The sequence below is a fragment of the Hippocampus comes genome, unplaced genomic scaffold, assembly GCF_001891065.2.
Source record: "Hippocampus comes isolate QL1 unplaced genomic scaffold, H_comes_QL1_v1.1 scaffold86, whole genome shotgun sequence".
Lineage (NCBI taxonomy): Eukaryota > Metazoa > Chordata > Actinopteri > Syngnathiformes > Syngnathidae > Hippocampus > Hippocampus comes.
In genome coordinates this window covers 985567-1005468 of record NW_017805882.1, presented here as the reverse complement: position 1 = coordinate 1005468, position 19902 = coordinate 985567, and the positions used below count along the sequence as shown (strand labels likewise).

The 19902-nt window shown below is 39.9% G+C and overlaps 4 protein-coding genes across 6 annotated transcripts in view; 3 read left to right on the top strand and 1 right to left on the bottom strand.

Moving 5' to 3' along the window:
- grk4 (G protein-coupled receptor kinase 4) overlaps positions 1-977 on the bottom strand; it is a 50261-nt gene extending 49284 nt beyond the window's left edge. For both annotated transcript variants that reach the window (XM_019889273.1, XM_019889274.1), the window contains exon 1: positions 771-977. In XM_019889273.1, the coding sequence (XP_019744832.1) occupies positions 771-858 (88 nt within the window). In that variant the 5' untranslated portion in view covers positions 859-977. The remainder of the gene's footprint in view (positions 1-770) is intronic.
- Positions 978-2421: 1444 nt separating this feature from the next.
- LOC109527375 (target of Myb protein 1) lies at positions 2422-12130 on the top strand. 2 transcript variants are annotated; one of them, XM_019889287.1, is made up of 15 exons: positions 2422-2614; positions 5433-5517; positions 6216-6294; positions 6446-6595; positions 6823-6957; positions 7108-7251; positions 8119-8235; positions 8929-9062; positions 9152-9194; positions 9282-9414; positions 9663-9726; positions 10142-10217; positions 10841-10900; positions 10987-11026; positions 11261-12130. In XM_019889287.1, the coding sequence occupies exons 1-15, from the start codon at positions 2542-2544 to the stop codon at positions 11404-11406; spliced, it is 1479 nt and encodes a 492-aa protein (XP_019744846.1). In that variant the 5' UTR covers positions 2422-2541; the 3' UTR covers positions 11407-12130. The 2 variants fall into 2 exon arrangements, with proteins under 2 accessions (XP_019744846.1, XP_019744845.1); XM_019889286.1 differs by having other exon boundaries at positions 9660-9726.
- Positions 12131-13012: 882 nt separating this feature from the next.
- Positions 13013-14849, top strand: LOC109527391 (noggin-like). Its single transcript, XM_019889313.1, has one exon. The coding sequence runs from the start codon at positions 13390-13392 to the stop codon at positions 14434-14436; it is 1047 nt and encodes a 348-aa protein (XP_019744872.1). The 5' UTR covers positions 13013-13389; the 3' UTR covers positions 14437-14849.
- Positions 14850-15279: 430 nt separating this feature from the next.
- Positions 15280-19817, top strand: get3 (guided entry of tail-anchored proteins factor 3, ATPase). The gene is made up of 7 exons (XM_019889314.1): positions 15280-15419; positions 16301-16448; positions 16686-16834; positions 17422-17572; positions 17657-17764; positions 18331-18528; positions 18749-19817. Exons 1-7 carry the CDS (start codon positions 15280-15282, stop codon positions 18875-18877), a joined length of 1023 nt encoding a protein of 340 aa, XP_019744873.1. The 3' UTR covers positions 18878-19817.
- Positions 19818-19902: the final 85 nt, after the last annotated feature.

The window sequence follows — 19902 nt, the reverse complement described above, 5'->3', positions numbered from 1 at the left end:
CTCTACTAATGTGCTCTTTAGAACATATTATTCCTCACTTTCCATCCTGGCATATTTTTGCTTCTGTTCTTTTTCGTGCATGAATGAATGGATGCATTCCACTCACTATTTTGTCTTTACAAGATTGGTAGGGATCCCCAAAAAGACAACTTAATTGAAATCCCCCTAATTGTCATTTCAATGCAGACATGTCAATGAACTATCTGAACGTAGAGGTTACGAACATTTTAATTGCTTACCGCAATGTTGGGCAATATAATAATCGAACCTTGATTCAATGCTACCATCTAGCGGTAATTATGCAGAAATCAAATGTGAGTTCTACGTCACACATTCGGGGACATTGGGCCTTTTCGAATTCTCGTTTTTCCTTTCTGAGCCTGTCCGGAAGTAGTTGGAAGATAAGATGGTTCAAATTTTACAAATGCTTGCCGAAACTGCCTGGATGCAACCTGTAAGCCCCAATTAGTCAAGATAACTATTGACAAACCTTTGTGAAAGATGTTACCCACAATTCCTTACGGCAGCAACATTTAAAACAACAGGACATCGAGGTATAGGTAGTTGACTACGCGAAGTTTAACGCAAAAAATAATGTTTAAAAAAAACACTAATTTAAAAAGAATAGCAGTAAAACTTTATTTTTGTCACAGGGACCAGATTCAGAAGTGAGATATAGACTCACTCAGTAATTTCCTGTAACAATAAAAATAAAGATGCAAATCATATTTTCTATCGCTCATATGTGCTAAAATGGCAGCGCCGCTTACCTTCTGGCTTTGATTTGAAGTGTTGCAGCAGCCTCTTCAATTCTGCATTGTCACTCTGGAATTTCATCCACCCTCGCTGCCATGTCATTAGCTGAGATCCTAGCTGTGGTGATCATTATTGCCCGAATTATCAGCTTCCTCTGTTTCGTAACAGTGGGGCAGCAGTCTAGAACGACTCACTCACAGCTGTATTAGGTCGTGAAATTTCTGTTTAATTTCTGTTTTAAAATATAAATTTGTCATAGTTGTTATTTTTGCCTTGTAACAGGTAGTCCCATTCAAGATTAAAATATGATTTAGACCACAATCAACTAAACTTTGTGATTAAACATAAAGAAATATTTAATTTTCAGTGGGTTTCTCAATTTTTTATTAGTTGTTAAAGAAGCCCCACATTAAAGTATTTGAAGCTATTATCCACTTTCACTTAAATTAAGATGCTGTTGTTTATGTCACTTGTCTTTCAGGTTTCCACGTCACACAGTGTAATCTAAATACAGTATTGCAAACTTGCTATTGCAATGTCAAAACTTTACAGGACACTATTTGACAAGTGTGCACGATCTCAGGGCCCGCCGCTACTGCAGCAAAGTACACAATGTCCCTTGCAACACCAGTTGAAATCTTGATTGAGGTCTTAAAGGGCAGAACAAAATGGGACGGAAACGAAATGGTGGAATATGAACCAGGGAGCATGAAAAAAACAACAGCAACAGATTTGCAGAAGCACATTAGATATTTCCCAAAAACGATTTGTGGGGAGTGTCACAAGTTTCTAACGTGAAAATATATGTCTAATCTGACAAAAACACAGGAAAGATGTACATTTTTAAATGCTACCATGATATGGTTTCGAATTTAGTTCACAATGTTAACATAGCTTGAGAAAGATTTTTTTTTTGTTTGCAAAAAAATTCAAGGCAACGCTTCTAGCTCTTGGTTTTAAATCTGTAACATTTTTTTTCTTGTCAGTATGAGCACTGCTCAAGTTAAAAAAAGAAAATACAAAATAGTTCTGTGTTTTGTGTTCATAGATCCCCTCCATTGTACTAAGTTATACAAATTGGATATTGTATATAAATAACAGTAAAACGGTATTAGAGCTTTTGAATTTTTAGTACATATTTCTATGCACAGTATTTTTCTTTTTTTACCGTTTACTTTATGAACCTACATGAGAGTTGAAATATTACATCATTACTTCTGCAAACAAATTATTTCTTGTCTCAAGTATTTGTATTACTTTACTGATACTGTACTTCATTATGGAGTGTTAAGTGCTTTTTCCACCTTTGCCTTGCAAACACTTCAAAACGAGCTTGAAAAGCAATAACAAAAGAGGGTGACTGCACAGAAATCGGCAACTTTTAGTGTGAGATTCAGAGGTGACACTAGATGGTGCTAAAGAATCACACAGGCAGTCCGGGGCTAAATTGCACTAACCCAAATTCTGTATTAAAACAGCATTAGCGTATAACACAAGCGCTGGCTATTTCATAAAATCGCAGATCGTTCTGTTCAATATATTGCCGTATTGATTCAGTCATTTACTTCCGCATTTAGAGCGGATTTAGCGTTCTTTACACACTTCCTCTGTGTGCGTACGTGAGTGTGTGTGCGTGTGCGTGTGTGCGTGTGTGTGTGTGTGTTCGTTCGTAGTTCACGTGACATTCAGCAAGCCTCTGACTCGAGCAAGTTGCGGAGAAGAACACAACAGAGAAGTCTTCCATACGAACTCAGACGTCTCACGAAACGCTGCCAACCAAACAAGATGTTTTCTCTCGGGGAGAAGGTGGAGTTTCTCCTAGCTAACCCGTTTTCCACACCTGTTGGCCAGAGAATCGGTGAGTCGCAGACAGATACAGCAATCAATTCACACAATGTCTTGTTTGTATGTTTCGCGTTCGAATTCGGTTGTTGTGAAGGGGTAATCCAAATTTGGTAGCGATTGTCAAGTTAGCGGAACTAATCACGCGACTAGGTAGGCGGTAGTACCTTTAATCTTCCAACTGATTGGCTGCTTAGTGTTAAATGGCGATTCAGTCTACCAATGAGTGGAGAAGAACAACGCTAATGTGTTTATTCTGATGCTCGTTTCACTTTACTTATACTGCTACATACAGTGCTGTGTAAAAAAAGAAAGAAACGCCTCCAACATTTGGAGAGCTGTGGAATATTACAATGCAGATGTGTCATCATCTGTATTATTTGCTGTGACCAACAGGGGGAGTCATATGTACTAATCCAAATTAGAAAAGCCTAACCCCAGCACGTGCCGTTGGATTTAACTTTTAGTCATACATCTGTCTAACCTTTTACTTCACAGAAACGTAAACTTTGCAATATATTTGGGGCTTCGGGGATCTAATTTGCAGTGTGTGGACGACTTGTCACTTTGTATCCGTGTCACATGAATAAAATACATCATCAAAAATTGTTCTGTGAGACGTTCCCATCTCTGGCCAGGGATGCTGCGGGTGGGCGGGGCACATCAGCTCAAGGTAAACGTTGCATCAGGGGTCTAAGTGCCTTTATTGATTTGTACTTGCTATTTATGTTAAATTTGCACATCAGATGTGATGTAGATTAAGTTACATGATTAAAATACGCCTGGTGGCTGTTGCATATCCTTTTGTATTTAAAAGTAAACAACAGTGGAAGTTATGTAGATCTGCGGTTGCATTTTATCCATCCATCCATTATCCAAGCGGCTTATCCTTACAAAGGCCGGGTGCCTGCTGGAGCCTATCCCAGCTGTCTTCAGGTACTGTAGTACGTGGGGTACACCCTTGAATTGGTTGCCAGCCAATCACAGGGCACACATAGACAAACAACCATTTGCGCTCACAATTACACTTAGGGACAATTTAGAGCGTTCAATGAACCTGCTATGCATGTTTTGGGGATGCGGGAGGAAACCGGAGAAAAAAACCCACATAGGCACAGGGAGAACATGCAAACTCCAAACAGGAAGGCCGCAGCCCAGAATCAAACCACAGACCGATGCACCATGAGGCAGACATGCTCACGGTCCACGACTGTACCACCTCCAGTTACATTTTACACGATGTAAAATATTGAACTGTATTAGATATAAATGTCAGTGTCACACAGGGTAATGAACTTCAGAGCATGTGATTGTTCCTTATTAAACAAAATTGGGAATTTTCCATTCTTCCTTTCAGCAGCGTCTTTTAAAGACAGAATTTGGTCTTCCTCAAGAAATAGCATTGTGATATGTATATCAATTGGTTAAACAGATCAAGACCCGTAATTCTTTCAGTTTTTATCCCAAGCATTGTAAAAATAATCCAAGGCCCTTTTCTGTCTCAGAATGACTCTTCCCCAAAGTACAAAGCAAAGTTCTACAATGCATGGTTGGATGATTTTGATGTAGAAAAGCTTGAGATCCCCACTCTCACTCCATCAATTACCTATTAGCAGAGCTAGAACAGAGATTAGGCTGTTGGTCTTTACAAATCTTCTTCTGGATGAATTGGTAAATATTCCTGCAGACATATGTCACCACCTTTTAGAATTGCAAATGATGTGTAAAATCTAGGCATCCGAATACTTATGCCCATTTTGTGTACAAAGCACATATCTTTGACAGTGTTGTTTCTTTGCAAGGTTTCTTGAGTTTTGTATGTAATTGTTAAACCCAGATGTAAATTGAAATGATGTTCACAATGAAAAATGGGTGTTCGCATATACTACAAAGATGCTGTCCACTCCCATACTGCAAGCAATAGCTGATTTTGTCTTTCTCCATTAAACAAAAGACAGAAGACCTTCATTTAAATGGTTGTGTCTTCTGTAAAACAATGTAGCATCTGCTGAGGGCCAAGAGGTGAATCCAGGAAATTTAGTTTCATCTGCGCACTCAATTAGTGACAGAATATTGCAAAGCCCTCTCGACCCTTCCCACCTCTTATATCATTCACTCATTTTTTCACACATAAATGTTAGAGGCTTCAGCTCCTTCTGGGGCAAACACAAGCAGCTGACAGTCACATGAAGTGCACAGAGCTGGAAAGTGGAACTTGGAAGGGGGAGTATATGCAACAAAGTAAATGGGATCGACTAACATAGGATGTAAAAGGACTGGAGGAGATTTAAAGCGATTTATGAGGAACATGTGAGGGCTGGAGAAAGTTGGCTGTGATTACTAAATAGTTTGAGTTGAGAATGCAACATGCTCACAAAGAAATGGGCAGGATTATGTTGAAAAAAAAAGTTTATTTTACAAAATGGATTTCCAACCGAATGTGTTAAGAGATCTTGCTATCCTGTCTGTGACCGCCCATTTCAAACTATAACTAAATTTAACTTAAATTATGGACTGACCAGTAAATGACCATGACAACCTCTAGTGAATCCTGTTCTGTAAACTTATTTTCTTACTACCTGACAGGGAATGAATGTACCAGTATTGTATATAAATATCATGCAGCCTTGTGGTATGATATCAATTCAATAGAAACACTGGTTAGGCTGCATTGAAAATATTTTTTTTCCAGAAACCTTTTTGTTTCAGTTATATAATAAATATTATGTACCCATAAGCCTTTGCAATTTCAGTACCATGCAGTTGTATTACCTCTATTTCTGTCCCTCCAGTAGTTCACTACATTCCTTCCCCATTTTTTTTTGGGTCAACAGAGCAAGCGACCAGCGGCTCTCGGCAGTCAGAGGACTGGGGACTTAACATGGAGATATGTGACATCATCAATGAGACGGACGAGGGGTATGGAATAATGTCATTTGTTTTGCTCAGTTATATTGTGTATAAAGTGGTCTGTAGAAAAAGAAAAAAAATTAAACTTCTGATGCAACTGTCTTTCTGCTACATTTTTTTTTGACTGTGGTAATATAATTTTAGCTTTAGCAAACAGCCAGCAATGACACGTTTGTTGCCAAGCGTGGTGGCACATGTTTCACAGAGAACCGAATACGATTACATGTTGGTCAAAGTCCAGATAAAAATCGTTGAAGCAATGATGTCATCATGTCACCCCTCCATTCATCCTTCAATGCAAATGTGTTAAGTCCTGACCCTCCATAATGTCTTGTATCAATCTGAGCCACATTTTTGCTTGCTAACAAATAGAAAGACAACCAAATGTGAATAGTATGAATAAGTATACCCTCTCATTAGCTCCAGTTTACCTGCCACCCCAATGAAAAAAAAATTGGATGGATTTTTTTCCCCTCTTATTGAAGAAATGTAATTTTTGAAGACACTCAATTTATTTTATCCCTCCAACGGTCTTCTTCTGCAGTGATTGTACGTCATCCTCTGTGACAGAGGAAATGCCCTGTGCAAAAATAAGGACAAAAAAAACCCCAATACACTTTTTTTGTTTTGTTAGTGTAACCTTGGCACGTCATTGCACTACCATTCTAGTTTAAAAATAAAATGAGAAATTATATTTATTTTTCCAGACCAAGAGATGCAGTCAAAGCCATTAAGAAGAGGATCGTAGGTAACAAGAATTTTAGAGAAATCATGTTGGCCCTGACTGTGAGTATTCATCTGCTCAGGTGTTTTTATGGATCTGTTGTCTGTTTTTATTTGTCTTGTGCTGAGTGTATAATGCAGTAAATAAATGTGTTTTTCGAAAGAGACTACCCTTGCTCTTCAGGATAACATTCAATTGCTCACTGTCACACAGGTTCTTGAGACATGCGTAAAGAATTGCGGCCATCGCTTCCACGTGTTTGTGGCGTCACAGGAGTTTGTTGAAGGAGTTTTAGTGCGAGCCATTTTGCCCAAATATAATCCGCCCACTGTTCTCCATGACAGGGTGCTCAGTCTCATACAAGTATGTAAACTGTTTTATTTGTTCGAAGCTTTTATTTATGTATTTTTGGCTGGCGAAATGAGTTTTACATTTAATGTTCTTGTGAGGTCACATATAAAGTAACAATCAAATTTCTCTTGGAAAAAAAGGCTGCAGGACTGGTGTTTCCTTTGTTCTAGTTATTTCTGAGTACAAGTTTTGTTATGTCTTCATGGAGTTATACTGAGGGCTCTCTGTGCTTTTCTCAGTCATGGGCTGATGCTTTCCGTACTTCCCCCTCCCTTGGGGGCGTGGTCTATGTTTATGATGACCTGAGAAGACGAGGTTTGGAGTTTCCCATGACAGACTTAGATGCTCTATCGCCCATTCACACTCCCAGCAGGGTGAGTCTGTCTGCAGGGTGAAAATCAACAGTATGCATCTAAATTGCACCATGTCTGTACAATATATTTGTCGACTTCTGAGTAATGTTGTGACCATTCGTGCGTACTGTATGCATTGTGTTTGTCTAAGTGTACATTCGTTGCCTCCAGACTGTGCCAGAAAACGAAACCCACCAGTCCACGGATGCACCTCCTCATCAGTCACAACCGCAAACTCCCTCCAGTTGTCCTACTACAAATTCTTCACCTGCATCTCAGCCCATTGAGGGACTACCTGCCCTCTCGGCAGAGCAGGTACCGCCTAAAAAAAATAAAATAAAATCACACCCTGTACAGTAGAGAGGAAAAACAGGACTCCACATCGGGTTGGAAGATGTCTGATGCAGTGTTTCATTGTGACTATATACTGTACAGTAAATAATTGTATTTGTTTCCATCCAGACTATAATTACAGCATGTACGTTCTTCCTCATTTATTTGTACAAATGCATTTTATTATATTATTTAATATAATAGTATTTTATCCTATTTCCCTCAAATTAATACCCAGCCATATTCATCCGTCCATTTTCTTTAACTGCTTGTCCGAACTAGGGTTTTGGGTGAGGTGGAAACGATCCCAGCTGACTAGGCGAGTGGCAGGGTACACCCTGGCCTGGTTGCCAGCCATTTACAGAGAATACAGTATAATATAGATAAACAACCATTCACGCGAACATATTGACAGTTTAGTCTTCAGGGGACCTAACATGCTTGTTTTCGGAATGTGGGAGGAGCCACAGTACCTGGAGAACACCAACAAAAGCAGAAGGAGAACATGCAGTCTCCACATAGGACGGCCTGACCTAAGAGTTCAATCCAGATCCTTAGAAATGTGAGGCAGGCCTACTAACCACTAGCTACTATGTTTTCCTTTATCTGTCATAGTAAAGGTAATTACAGCCAAGTAGTGGCACTACCTGCTCTTATTAAGGAGGTGTCCATTCAGCTGAGGTGTTTATTTATTCAAGTGGAAAACTCACTTGGAAAGAGACACATGAAGTGCCGGTAATCCATATGTTCAATTCATTGTTATTTGAGGGAAACCGATAAGCACTGTAAAATTGCATTGTAGTGTGTTTCATTTTCGATTTGTTTTCTCCCCTTCTTTTTCCTCTTCAGAAAGACAAGCTGCAGCAAGAACTTGCACTTGTAAAGGGAAACCTCATTGTCATGAATGAAATGCTGAATGAAGTTAAACCCGGACAGAGCAAGCAGGATGATACAGAACTTCTGCAGGTGTGTTCATTTTCTTCATGTTTATGTGTCTGAAGGTGAATTAATGCTGTAATTTTTTTTTTTTAATGTTGGTGTTTAATGTTTTGTGTTTTTTTTTTGTCCACTTACTGAATTGTCAAGACATCACTGAATGCTAGCTCATTACGCCTGAAACACATCGTGATAGTTCAGAATGTATATTTTTTTAATGATCAAAGTGTTTGCCACTACCATGGATTTTTGTTTTCCCTTCATTCCTACTCGAGAGGCAGGGACGCAGCAACACCGTTGTGTCCCTCATAACGAATGGGGGAAGAGAGCCCCACCGGTGTGAAAGTCTGTCTTTGTGCCCAAATCAAGCATATTACTGTCACATACGCATGTCAGTGTGTTGTGAAATTTACAATAATTGTCGCAGCTACGAGGTGCCTTCTTCATCAATGCACAAGCCGCTATCACAGTTCGGATCTGTCAACCAGCTTGCGACGTCATTGGCTCAATGCAGGACCGTTATATTGTCGTTTTTGTATTGTTAAATAAAACCCTTGTTTAAGTGCCTGGGATTAACCTGTAAAAAATGTTCCTCAAAATTACTAAATTGTTCCTCAAATTAAGTAATTGATGAGCAAAATTGCTCCTTAAATGAACAAAGGAATATTGAGCCCGGCGGAATGACAGTCTATGAATTTCTTTGCTTTCCTCTGTTCAACGCAGCAACTCTACTCAGTGTGTAAGAACATGCAAACTCGAGTGGTGGAGCTCATCCCCCAGTTGCTGGATGAAGGACTCATTGAGGAGCTTCTTGTGGTTAATGATGACCTCAACAATGCTTTCATCCGTTACGAGAGGTATGCGACAGCCTCTCTCACCTATTCTACATGATTAAAGGAGAAATACGAATACTCATTGTGTATCTTAAACTGACTCTCCATTTTAGGTTTGACAGACTTAACAAGGCACAAATGACAAATACTGAAGAAGTAAGATCTTTACTTCTTTGTCTCCGTTGCACCGTTCTACATATTTAATCTTGAAGCACATACTTCTTTGTATAATCTTCCCACCAGAGTCCTGTCAGCCACCTGAACCTCATCGACCTCAGTCCAGAGCCCTCAAGACTCAACCAGCCTGCTGTCATCACTACAAACAATCAACCTGAAGTCAACACGTGGACCAATCAGAGGCAGTCGGACAACCACAGTGAGCACAAAGTTATTCTTGTGTCTCCTTTTCACGACACAAAATCATGATATGAAGCATGCTTGAGTCTGGTGTATCTCTAAGATCAATTTTGATATATTTTATCATGTAATGCAAGAAGTATAACATGCAACTTCATGTTTTACCGTATTTGCCACTGCGAATAATAATAATAATAATAATACAATGGGTCAATTTTTATGTTTAGTTTGTATAATTGTTTTCAAGAATCTTCTGTCTTTTAGTAGATGAGGAAGAGTTTGATATGTTTGCTCAAACCCGAGGAAGCTGCTTAGCAGAGCTGAGAAAGAGGTAAATGGTAATAGTGCACACATCATACAGAATGTGGGCCTAAAAACATTTAACTGTGTACTACTCTGTATCTTCAATAAAATGAACAATTGCATTGATGGAATACAATGAAACCGCTTAAGGTCAAATACATTTTGGTCTGGGATGCTGATTGCAAATTATTAGCATTGAAAACAATGAAAATATTCCATTCTGAGTCCAAACCCCTGTCATGATAAAACATTATCAATACAAACAATGGGTTAAGATTTTTTTTTTTTAAATTAACATTACCCAACACTGACAACAGTGTTGGTTTCCAAACTGCGTGTTCTTATAGGTTGCTCACATTTTGAGGTTCACATTTATATCTGATATGGGTATAATCATGTGGATGTTTTATGGATTACAAAAGGAATCTTGGATGTGTTTTCAGTGTTAGGTATGAAGACCCTGGCGCTGTAGAGGGTCTTGCTGGGGCTCTCGACTCAAAGCTGCAAGTCACAGGAAATGTATGTACAAAACATGAATTATAAAGCTGGTCAAGAGCAAATTTTACTCAGAGATGCATGGGTTTTATGTGTCCGTAAACATATATTATCACACTGATTTAAAAAATAAAAATGTAAAGACATTTTTTTTTTCTAGTACATCAGGTTTTTGAGATGTTTGATTTATATAACCGAGCTCAATACGGATTTAGCATGCATTGTAACTTATAGCTATGACACACAAAAAATTGACTCAAAGTTTACTTGCATCTCTGATTAAAAAGAATAATAAAAATTTGTTGAATAATGTGATATTTATTTATTTATTTATTTATTTGGGTGGTAGCACAAAAACAGATGTTTTTATCTTAAAACAATTCTCTGACAATATTGGTGGAGCTGCCTTGGACACCACCCATGTTGTGTGTTTGCAGTCTGTTTGTCTATTTAAAATAAAAATCGTAAAATAGCATCTACTGTACAATCATTGTCTTGTCACCATTACTTTCTGTCTGTCAGTTTTCAAATGTAATTTCTATGTCTTTTACAATGGTGGCTTAAATATACATGAAGCTTCAATTCAAGAACATTTTGTTGGGAATAAAATGTTAGCCCCAGTCTTTTTGTATTGCTTTTCCTGCTAGATGGAGCAAGTAAAAAACACTCTAAAGAACAATGTGGATCAATGGCTGTCTTGTGACATGGTGAGATCATCTTTTTCTTTCGGCCAATACCTTAACAGATATGGATATCGTTAATGTTATGTGGTTTCCTTTGTCTGAAAATGTAGGAAGACCAATCTGCGGTCAGTGAGGGAGTATCCAGTGAAGGTGGGTCACTTTTTTTTTTTTTTTTGTACAAATGGAGATGTGGCAAAACTAGCCACAGTTTGTCAGGTGCTTTTTCTCAAGAGCTCATTTGTGGCAGTGTTTTAACATTCTGGACCTGGATTTGCCACCTCTGTTCAGTATATATTTCCTGTTGTTAGTATGATATTATCACTTCTCTTGAATGTTTATGTGTGTGTCACAATGCAAAGGTTACTCTCTGATTGTTGTTTCCAGAGTTTGATAAGTTTTTGGATGATCGTGCAAAGGAATCTGACCAGCCTAGCCATACGACCTGTGGCACACTGCCTTCCCCCGCCAGGCTGCTGCCACAGGCGACAAAGCAACAGGACAGTTCACATGACCAGCTTTTTTCCCTCTAGGTTTGGGAGCCATGATAAAAGAGCAAATAGATGTTTTTTGTTTGTTTGTTTGTTTGTTTAATAAACAAGCAGATGTGATCACTGAAATATGAGTACAACTATGGCCTTGAAAGCCATGTTTTAACCAAATGGTCCATTTCAGTAAAGCTCTTCATGGTGCAGATTAGAACAATAAATACCTTATTCATCCCATGAGCTAAATTAATGTTCACATCAGCAGTATTCACCCATATACACCAGCATCACTGGTATGGAAACAAACAGCAATGTAAAAAATAAACACAAAGAGCAACATTGGGAAGGAATTAAAAAAACAATCTAAGCGCGAAGAATAAGAGCAGATGCGGAGGATATTTCCTGTTTTTTTAGTGGCAACTGATAAATATTCCACTTGAGTCTAGTTAAGTTAGACCATGGTGACAACGGCTGGGTGACATCATACAATACGTAACAAAAGAATACCGTGACACAGAGGACAAAGGACAATACTGTTGACTGTTGAATCAGGAGACGGCAGTGTGTCTGTGACTTCCCTGTGGATACAATACCATTCTAGATTGTGCTTCGAATAAATGGTGTCAACACTTAGCCTAGATTTGGTATTTTGTTACCCCGCCCATTAATTGACTGTAGAAATGCAAAAAAGAAAAAAAACATTGTCAACGTGATACTAAAATGAGCCAAGCAGAACTGCTTGGGAAATTTCCTGTAGACCAAAACCTGCACTACACCACTGCTGCCTAAGGCATAGTAAATGCAAATGAACTTATGTTTTTGTGCATAGAAAAAATATACATTACTGTTTTTATGAAATGCATTATAATGTTGATTTAAACATTCATATGTACATTTGATATTAAAAAAAAGTAATGTAAGACGATTGATTGCCTCTGTCCCAAACAGCTTTTATGTTGGGAAAATAAATGAATTGTATCAAGTACAACGTTATTGTCAAATGTGCTGTATGTGCAACATACTGTACAACACAGATGAAATTTGTTCCCTCTCAAGTCAACATACAACAAGAGGAGCCGCTGCGGGTGCCCACGCCGCCATCAAAAGAAAAGTCAACATAAAATGACAAAATAATACAAGACAACACATTAGACAGAGACAATTGTGCAATCTTACCACTTTCCTGCATACACTTTGTTGTCTGAAGCAGTTATAGATGAAAGAGGAGGAAATCAACGTGTCCTTTTCACCAGTGGATCAAAGACGTCATGCTGAAATGTGCACATGTCTGCTACAAGCTAAGCTTGAAAGCAACAAGAAGCTGTAGCATCCATTAACGAAAAAGAGATTGGCTCTCTTCTCCTGTCCCATGTAAATCCGCTTCAATTCCAAGCCGCGGCTCCCAGTTCCACATACGCATCGGTGCTCTGCGCTGACGCTCCTTCTCATCGTCAGCTCCTCAAGCCATGCATCCATCCAGCCGCAGACTGTCCATCAGCACCGACCTTTTCGCTGAGCAAAGCGGGGCTGTGAAAATGCTGCCTATTTCAGGCGCAAGGCACAAGCGCCCCGGAGCTGTCCAGCAACGACAGTCAAATGGCGCTGACATTCCTCCCAATCAAAATCAGTGTTGGTACACGCGTGCCGCCGAGAAGGCGCAACCACCAAGCACAGATTCTTCTTCTATGTATGTACAGTATGTATCCTTTCGGAAAATATAGGCATACCTTATTGCAATTTGAATGTAGTTTTAGTTTCCTAACTATCAAATGTATATATTTTTTTGTCTGACATAACAAGGTCAAGTCAAAATCCTCCTCTTAAGGCAAAGCATGTTCTTCATCAGTTGAAGTTGTTCTTGATTAAAGCCAATTCTTATTCTCACCGGCTTGGATAGAAATATAGTAAAACAAAATGCACTTTCTCAGCTGCATCTGTATTTTTGCTGATGACAAGATAGTCTAAACATCAGATTCTTGCGTAGGGGTGTATTGACCATGCTCAATGATAAGCCCACTGTTTGTGTGAATGTTATTGTTGAGGAACTCAAGGATGTCTGGGGCCTGGTACATGACGTCCCTGGAGCCCTCAATAATAGCAGGACAGAGGGTCAAATACAACTCAAAAAGAGAAGAGGAGGAGAACAGGAAACATTTCATTCTCCTGTTGAAGACCACTCAGACATCAGCAATGCTCAACTGGGATGTTTATCTCTGCTGTTCCATGTATGCATGTGCACTGCTCCGTGTGTCTGCAGCTTCCATCTCCAACATATCCACCAAGTATCAGCTTCCCAATGATGTTCAAGATCAGCAACATGGGGATTCACCGTTTCTTCACTTAAGAGCCAGTCTGCCTTCTTATTCACAGCCACTTCGCCCATACACCTTTGTGACCACTGCAGAGGACTTCCCCTACGTTCCCAAACCCAGGCATTACCGCTCCTCGCGCCTACTTCGTATCCTCGGATCCTCTTTTGACCCATTCTGGATGTCTATTGATCAGCCATCTGAAGGCTCTGGGGTCTGCACAGGCAAAGGTAACTGTGATGATGTGGCAAGAGGTGACTCCCTCCCTGTGAAAGTAAATGTTGCCGCTTCCAGAGAGGACTTCAACCTCAGTGCTTCTGCAGTGCTGAGTAAGGCTAGAGAAAACCAGAGGCAGGGGTTGGCGAGGGAAGCTGCAGATGTGGACCTCAGTTCTCTGCCTCCAGATGTTGCCAGTTCACTAAGAACCTGGCTGGTGCGCTCGGCCACATGCGGATTGCGTTCCCAGTGGGTGGATCTGGGACCGGCGTTCTGGCCACGCTGGCTACGGCAGACTGACTGTGACAAGTCAGATGGAGTGCGAAGTTGCTCCTTTCCCAGTGGCATGGTGTGCGTGAGAGCTCAGACAACACACATTAGGATTCTGGCTTGGCATTGTTTGAAAGTGAGAGATGATGAGTCCGAGCAGCTCAAGAGTGAAATATCTGACATCAGCATGTTGCTGGGAATTAGTGAAGAAATGAGGAAATGTCTATGGAGGCCGGTGCCTTATCCTGTGGTCACAGCTTGTACATGTAAATGTAAATGATTGCTTTACTCAGTAGTGCTTAAGGGATTACTCTTAGGAATGCAATGTCTAGGCATCAATTGATTAAAAAAAAAAATTTCATCGTGTTTATTTCATCAAAATTCATTTTATGCAAAATTCTTACATCAAGCAATTGATATTTATTATATGCTTACAATGCAACATTGTCCAATAACAGTGAAGTACAGCCCACCACCGCATTATGTTGTTTCTTAGCTTTATTGAAGCAGTTTATGGATTTTAAGAATCAAATGAATATTGTACCTGTACGTAATGATTCACTAACAACACTCCAAAGTGTGTATTATTCTTTTTTAATTTGACATGAAATACATGTCTTAAAAATGAAAGGTGTTATTATTGGTGCCAATGCCCCCCTCCCCCATTTGAATTAAATGAACCAATGTTTTACAGTTCCTTTGTCTCCTCTTGTTTTCCATATGAGGTATATACTTGTAATAGCATAAAATCTATCAAATTAATATCATGTCTGAAGGTTTGTGAAGGAATGGGTTTGCATAACATTCAAATTCTGACCTACCAGCTTTCAAAATTGTGTACTGATTACTTAAACCTCATGATTGGGGCTATATCTTTTTTAATATTTGAATTAATCCTTTAAAACAAAGTAAACAAACAAACAAGTGAGAAAAGTTTACATTTCTAAATTGGTACATCGACAACTCGATTCGCCCCCTGTTGATTGTTTTGTCGAATGCCAGTACTGTAGTCCAGTAGTCGTTGAAAGTCCGAATTCGTAGGAGCATTGAACGTAGCACAATTGGTTGGTCCCGCCCACCCAATCGGAGCTTTACGACAACACTAAAGACACACACATACAAGATGGCAGCGTTGGAAGATGAGTTTGAAGATGCGCCTGATGTAGAGCCTTTAGAACCAACATTAAAGAATATTATCGAGCAAAAATCTTTGAAATGGATATTTGTAGGTGGAAAGGGTGGTGTCGGCAAAACGACGTGTAGGTAGGTGGAAAATTCAGCTCATTACCCCCGAGGTACAGTGACCATGTCACCGAGTCAAGCTGGCAGGTTTTCAATCAGCTTTCGGCCTTTGATGACATGGTCCATAGTCATTAAACCATTTCATGTTACCTCCCGATGTATAGTTGTCACGTATACTCTTTTAACACCACCTTCAAATCGCGTTTTGTTTTCCTTTTTTTCTTTCTCCTGTCAATATGCCGGCTAGCATGCTATGAGGCTAACATGCGACAGCCAACGGACACATGACTCACGTCTTTTACAGCTGATTTCTAATGGAGCTTTTCACGAACGCATTTTCTTCTTTTTTTCTTGAGAAAGACAACGCTGCCTATCAGTGGTTCAAATCCCAATGTGTAACAGCTGACGTTAGCTCGTACTTGCGATTTCTCGTCTCTCAAACGGTGCTTTTGAAAATGAAATACACTCGCCCAAAAGGCGTTGCAAACATCTTGTCTCAACAAATTCATTAATTCGCAATTTTGATGTACTCTTTCATAGCATATAATTTCGCAAAATTAGTATCAATATAATCGTGGCTAAATAGAGAAAAAAAAGTTAGATCAAGACCTATTTCACAGTGTTAAAAGGAATTAATCGTTTAGTCTTCCAGAGGTAGAATCTCTATTTTGCTCTCGGTTTGGATTGTGTTGTTCCGAATGTGGAGATTTAAAACAGGAACAACTCGGTTCTTACTCATATAAGCAACTTGCGGGCTGAGTGTGTTGCCCCCCCCCCCCCCAAAAAGCACTACTATACTGAACCCAAGGAGAGAATGCAAAATTGGTGTTGATGTTCTCCCATGATCCCAATGTTTTTATTTCTGTTGGTACGTAAGTTAATTTGTTGAATAACTTTCGCAGTTGTAGTTTGGCTGTCCAGCTGGCTGCCGTCAGAGAGAGTGTCCTCATCATCTCTACTGATCCCGCTCATAACATCTCAGATGCTTTTGACCAGAAGTTCTCAAAGGTGCCTACAAAGGTCAAGGGCTATGACAACCTGTTTGCTATGGTGAGTGTGCACTTTGAAAGATGCACGTATACACGTTAGGGGTGTAAATCATTCAGTGTCTTAAGAAGCTAGAAAAAAAAGCAATCCGTATCAAATTGCCTTTTAAGTCTTATGACAATTTCACATTCTCACAGAACAAGTCATCATTCTCTAAAATGCATACCCGGAGGTGGGGTTGAATCAATGCTACTCTGTTATTCCACAAATGTGTATGTGTTTGTATTTGTGTGAGTGTAGGAAATTGATCCAAGCTTGGGCGTAGCAGAACTGCCCGATGAGTTCTTCGAGGAAGACAACATGCTCAGCATGGGCAAGAAGATGATGCAGGAGGCCATGAGCGCCTTCCCTGGCATTGATGAAGCTATGAGCTATGCAGAGGTCATGAGGTGAGTGTCAATTTCATGTCAAAATGCTGATCATCCCATTTTACTGCATTTCCATCGTAAAGGGTTCTAATATCAAATTATCAAATCTCTAATTGCCCCACGGGGATAAATAAAGTTTTCTGAATCTGAATCTGAATCTGAATAATATCAAAGTCACGCGCGGTAACACCTGATTCCACGCATAGGAGAGGGAGCTGTCCAAAGTCCACTGATCTCCATTAATTGGTACAGATAAATATATCCTGCTGGCGTTGGATGGAATTAACGGAATTGTGTGAATGAGAAGAAACAAAAACATCCGAAGAATCCAAAGCCATGTTTGTTGATGACAGTTACTGTCAGAACACTACACTGTACCATGGGCCTTTTGTTTAATTCAAATTACAAAAATGTCTCACATACGTGTCATGATTTAAGAGGTTGACGTCACTAGTACCCCACTCTCTACTCGCCCTGCAATGGTAACTGGAGCCCTCGGGTTCACATGATCAAAAAATGACTCCAACTCCGAACTCAACTGTGCCGATTGATATACACTTTAGATGTACAATATGTTTTAATTTAATTTGTTTCTGTCTTCATCTCAGGTTGGTGAAAGGAATGAACTTCTCTGTGGTTGTCTTTGATACTGCGCCTACTGGCCACACGCTGCGCCTGCTCAACTTCCCCACCATCGTGGAACGCGGCCTGGGCCGACTCATGCAGATCAAGAACCAAATCAGTCCCTTCATCTCCCAGGTGAGGAATGGTGTCAAAACGCAGACATTCTTTGACTGAAGATGTCCCCAAAATGTGCTCACATCTCCCATTTTTTTTTTCTAGATGTGCAACATGTTGGGCCTGGGAGACATGAACGCAGACCAGCTAGCCTCCAAGCTGGAAGAGACTCTGCCTGTCATCCGCTCAGTTAGTGAGCAGTTCAAAGACCCTGTAAGTCACAGTTTCTTCACTTGGGTCAGTGAGTGCAATGTGGGGGATCTGCAAAACAATGAGCAGCAAATTGTTGTGTCATTTGAAAAAGAAAAGTGCATACCTACATTCTGTAGGTACTCAACTCAAATGTATATATTATAGAGCACTTTAAAACAACCATCGCTGTACATGGAGCAGATATCATATTTACAACAGTAAAACAATAAATTAATAACAATGACAGTAGGTAGCCAAGCCCGACTGAATAGTAGTTGCTCGTGGGGTTGGAAAAGTCAAAAATATCACAGGCAGTTAGCTCCACTGACTGTGCTTTTGTAAACGAGTTCCTCTCTTTTCGCTTTGGAAACACTTCATGTCAGCTTGTGATGATCAATTTAAATTCAATTCATGTAGATTTATGTTTGGCAGCATTTTGGTTGAAACAACAACAACAACAACAAAAATCCAGTGGCACCCAAGGCTATATATGGTAGTTATGTTTGATTGGTGGGATGATTAATTTTGGAAATCCAACTTGTAAATCAGACTAACATAACCTCACCCGTCTTTGCTGCCACCCACAGGAGCAGACCACCTTTATTTGCGTGTGTATCGCTGAGTTCCTCTCCCTGTATGAGACAGAGAGACTAATTCAAGAACTGGCCAAGTGCCGCATCGATACACACAACATCATCGTGAACCAGCTGGTTTTCCCCGATGCTGAGAGGCCGTGTAAAATGTGTGAAGCACGACACAAGATTCAGTCCAAGTATTTGGACCAGGTATGTGTTTCTGGTATGATACAACACAGTCACTGGTCAAAACAGTGGGCTGGACTCCTGTTCATCCATGACTCGAATGAGGAGAAACCTTTAGAAATTGGATGAATGGCTATTATCCTTGATAGTTTTCACAATGACTAGATATTGAACATGTTTGCAGCAGTGGCTCTTGATGCCAAAATATCAACTTGCTTTCTGTGTGTGTGTTTGTTTCCAACAGATGGAGGACCTTTACGAAGATTTCCACATAATCAAATTGCCTCTGTTGCCCCACGAAGTTCGAGGTGCTGACAAGGTCAATACGTTCTCGAAGCAGCTTCTGGATCCCTATAAGCCACCAAAAAAGTAATTCCCCTCCTTTCGGGACCAACCCCCGACTACTTCCCTTGCCCAAAGACCGCGCGCCCCTCTGAGCTCCCACAACCGGCCTCTCACCCATCAAGTACTCACCCTCACATGCAAAGCGGAGCGTACGAACCAGGCACGCTTCAAGTGCAGCTGATGACGTCTCACATCTTCATAAGCCACCTTGTTAGCAAGTTAGAACATGAAAACATTGGTGCTGCCTTACTCTCCTATCATGCATCATATCTGTAGCACTAACATACCTAATTTAAAAAAATGTAATGGCTTCCTTTCCTCCATACTGAGCAGTGATCATCTTACAACAAGGCGGTACATTATGGTTCAGCTCTTAAAGTACACCATACCTGTGGAATTTTGGTCATATGTTATTCAATCAAAACCATCCATGTCATTACAAGAAAGAGTACCAATATTAGGTTTCATTTCCTGTCCAACACAATCTCAAGACTGTATGTTATTTAAATACTATCTAGAATTGCACATAAGGCTCCTGGACAGTTTTAATTAACCTTTATAGGAAAAACATAACTAATTCAACTAGCATTTTTTTTTTTTTTTTTTTTTTGGTCTTTGTCAGCATCCCGAGACTCAGTGGCAGTATGTGATCAAAAATATTGTTTGAGCCCTGCCAAGCTTATGGCATGAGGTTTGAGCTCTGAACTGTCAAATACTTTGTCTGATCTTTATGAGAACACTCATGTCTAGCATCATAAAGTGCATTGTTGATTATGAATTAGTGAATGTCACCTAACATGAACTGTGAGCTGAGCATTTGGGTGGATATAGATACAAATTGACTCAGCTAATGCTGCAAACAAATCTATCAGTGAATGCATCAGAGTAAAAAAAACAACCAAACATTTTTCTATGGGAATTTCTTGAAATGATGTTGCGAGTGTTAATAAAACTTAATTCAACAGAGAGCTTTTTTTTTGTGGGCAATCATTTGATGGGGTTATTAGCGAGCACTTCACCTTAGGCCAGGGGTGTCAAACTCATTTGAGTCGC

Excerpts from the sequence above, each read along its gene's own strand:
- LOC109527391 (XM_019889313.1), top strand. The coding sequence starts at position 13,390 with ATGTTATTGTTGAGGAACTCAAGGATGTCTGGGGCCTGGTACATGACG.
- get3 (XM_019889314.1), top strand. The coding sequence starts at position 15,280 with ATGGCAGCGTTGGAAGATGAGTTTGAAGATGCGCCTGATGTAGAGCCT. Across the intron at positions 16,449-16,685 it reads ATGACAACCTGTTTGCTATG|GAAATTGATCCAAGCTTGGG; the intron begins GTGAGTGTGCAC and ends GTGTGAGTGTAG. Across the intron at positions 18,529-18,748 it reads AGTCCAAGTATTTGGACCAG|ATGGAGGACCTTTACGAAGA; the intron begins GTATGTGTTTCT and ends TGTTTCCAACAG.
- LOC109527375 (XM_019889286.1), top strand. The coding sequence starts at position 2,542 with ATGTTTTCTCTCGGGGAGAAGGTGGAGTTTCTCCTAGCTAACCCGTTT. Across the intron at positions 9,063-9,151 it reads GCTTTCATCCGTTACGAGAG|GTTTGACAGACTTAACAAGG; the intron begins GTATGCGACAGC and ends TCTCCATTTTAG. Across the intron at positions 11,027-11,260 it reads TGAGGGAGTATCCAGTGAAG|AGTTTGATAAGTTTTTGGAT; the intron begins GTGGGTCACTTT and ends TGTTGTTTCCAG.